The sequence below is a fragment of the Crocodylus porosus genome, unplaced genomic scaffold, assembly GCF_001723895.1.
Source record: "Crocodylus porosus isolate Cpor-Errol unplaced genomic scaffold, CroPor_comp1, whole genome shotgun sequence".
Lineage (NCBI taxonomy): Eukaryota > Metazoa > Chordata > Crocodylia > Crocodylidae > Crocodylus > Crocodylus porosus.
The window spans coordinates 2,745,024-2,747,635 of NW_017728921.1; the positions used below are offsets into that span (position 1 = coordinate 2,745,024).

At 60.2% G+C, this 2,612-nt stretch overlaps 1 protein-coding gene across 1 annotated transcript in view; it reads left to right on the forward strand.

Annotated features, from left to right (window-relative positions):
• The window catches only part of LRRC43 (leucine rich repeat containing 43), a 7,580-nt gene extending 5,483 nt beyond the window's left edge, over positions 1-2,097 (forward strand). The window contains exons 7-10 of the mRNA XM_019539376.1: positions 347-486; positions 685-774; positions 1,381-1,584; positions 1,738-2,097. Of these exons, the coding sequence (XP_019394921.1) occupies positions 347-486; positions 685-774; positions 1,381-1,584; positions 1,738-2,097 (794 nt within the window). The remainder of the gene's footprint in view (positions 1-346; positions 487-684; positions 775-1,380; positions 1,585-1,737) is intronic.
• The last annotated feature ends 515 nt before the right edge of the window (positions 2,098-2,612 follow it).

Consider the following 2,612-nt stretch of genomic DNA (forward strand, 5'->3'; position numbering starts at 1 on the left):
TCCCCTTGCTATGTCGTCCGCTGCCTCTTCTGAATGCGTTGCCATTAACAAGATGCCCAGCGAAGCAGGCCACAGCCAGCTCCGTAATCAAGACCAGGCCTATCAATAATGAATGGGGGTATTAGTCTCCAGCAGGTCACCTGATCCGGGGCGGGCGTTGCTGCCCAAGCAATTCAGGTGAATGCAAACCAGATCCTCACGTCTTTGAGGGCTGCTTTGAATCTGTCCTTTCATTCAGCTGGATAGTGACAGTATTACAGGGTGGAGCTTACAGTGCGCTCCGTAACTGTAGGAGCGGTGGGCAGGTGGCTTGTTTCCATTGCTACTGTTGTGTTTTCTTTCCCAGCAAACATGCACCAAACTCTTCCAAAGCCCTGGGCAGAAACTATTGAGTGCAGCTACAGGAAGGAGCACGTGGTTACAGACCTTGTAGCCCTGAAGGGTTACCTGCAGGCTGGCACCACCGTCACCGTTATGGAAGAAAAGGTAGATGCCCTGCACGGTCTGGTTGCAGGGGGCCGAGTCAGGCTGGGAAGGGAAGGAGCAGTTCTTGACTGTGAACTGCAATGCCGACGTTCCCCTTTTCGTATGTGTTAACAAGTTCCCTCTCCTAGAGGAGGGCTTCTTGTGTTGGTCACAGGCCAAATATTGCAGCACGAGAACCAGGCTCTTATGTCTCAATAGGTGCTTTCGTGGCCTGTTATTGCATCTCCGGTTGAAAATGCAAGCAAGAAGGGGAAGGCAGGGAAGGGCAAACAGAAGGACAGTGTCAAGGTAAAAGGATGAGAGACTGGCTGAGCTGACAAGACCAGCCCCTACAAAGAGCAAGGAAATATGGGTGAAAAGGCCAGTTTACTTTTAACAAAGCTGCCAAGCTCACCGCTCCCCATCCCCGAGCAGAGACGACCTGTGTTTCTGCAGGACCCCTCAAAGGGGTGCCGACGCAACGGCTTGCCTCGTTCATATGATGGTTTTGGTTCCAGCTGGGGGCTGCCTTCAAAAATATTGGATGGAGAAGAGAAAAGCCCACCATGGGAGCCAAAAAAGACGAGAGCACATTTCCCCATCCTGTTGGGGTTTGCTTGGCGGAGGTTGTTCCCACACGCGACTGCGCCCCTCCTCCCTGGAGTGGCCAGGTTACAATCAGAGCTTTCGTTTTTGGAAACCCTCTTACATGTTTCCAAAGCTCTTGCTAAAGCCCCCTTCACCTTCTTAGTCTGGGAGCGTGGCATCTGATGGCAGCCCTCGCGCTCAGTCCTGATTCGGGATGCAGAGCGCTGAGCCCGTGGTACCGAGCGTGTAAGCCTGGACTCGGGGGTGTCTTGATACCATCTCAAGCCTCAGGGCACTTGCCCGTGTTTTCCCATCTGTGCTGTGCAGGATGCTAAGCCCAGGGATAAGCCGAAACAAAAGAAGGAAGCCGCAGCTGAGCTCCGCAGCGACCCACCCATCCTGAGGACCCTGGGGTCCAGACATGTGAAGCTGGAAAGCCTCTTGGCAGGTGACAGACCTGTGGCAGTGGTGTGCGACTTTGGAGTCCTGGTCCCCGAGAGCGTTACTCAACCACCCTCTCCAACGGAGAAGGTACCAGCCTGCCCCCCCCGCCCCCAGGACCCCACTGCTTGCGGAGGCGCAGTGCCTCTCGGGATCTGCCCCAGGGCTTAGCTTGGTTTCACAGGCTAAGGTCTTGCCTTTGAGCCCCGTCCCGCTCAGCAAGGAAACGCTTCTGTTCTGCAGGAGGGGAAGAAGGGCAAAGACAGGAGCAAAAAGCCGAAACCAGAGGGAGAAAGCACAGCGGGCCAGAGACCCACGGCACCTGCCAAAGGTAACCGGGGGTGGGCCCGCGTAAGCTGTGACCATTTTTACTGCATGCACGGGAAACCCAGCTTGGCCTGGGGGAGCGGTAGCACGAGCTTCCTCCCCCTCCCGGCTGCGCAGCAAGGTCCTCGCCCGGAGGACGCGGGGGCTTGCGCTGAGCTAGCGGGAACCGCTCTCGTGCTTACGGTTCAGCTGCGCCGGACCGGGGTCTGCACCCGCGCCGCCCGTCCGGGGCGCAAACAGGTGCTGTCCGTCTGCCTGGTCCAGGACGCGGACTAGCTGACCGAGGCGAGGGTGCTGCGTAGCAGCCGCGGACGGCCAGGGCTGACACCCAGCGCTCTCGCAGCGCTTTGCATCTGCAGATCAAGATGCCCAGTGGACGGAGGTGGTCCCTGGGGCATGTGAAGGGGGAGTGACTTGACCGAGGTCGCACAGCGAGTCCGTGGCAGGGCTGGGCCTAGATCCCCAGGCTCCTGCTTGGCAGAGGGCTTCGCTGGACACAGCCAGGGGGGCTGCGAGCTCCGGGAAGCCTCGCCCAAGCTGGGTCCCTGCCCGGGCACGGCCGGCGCCAGCCCGTCCCGCACAGCCGTGTGCGGCAGACCGCCTCTCGTGCTGCTCGGGAGCCGGGCGCCGGCGGCGTCCGCCCCCCCGCTGGTTGCACGGCTGCGGGGGCGAGCGCCGTGCCGGCAGCGGCTTGGCGAAGCCCGCGCAGAGAGCCGGTTCCAGCCTGGCGTTTCTTGCAGGTTTAGCAGACGAGGGCCTGCCGGGGCGGGGAGGCCGCAGCGCCCCGGGCC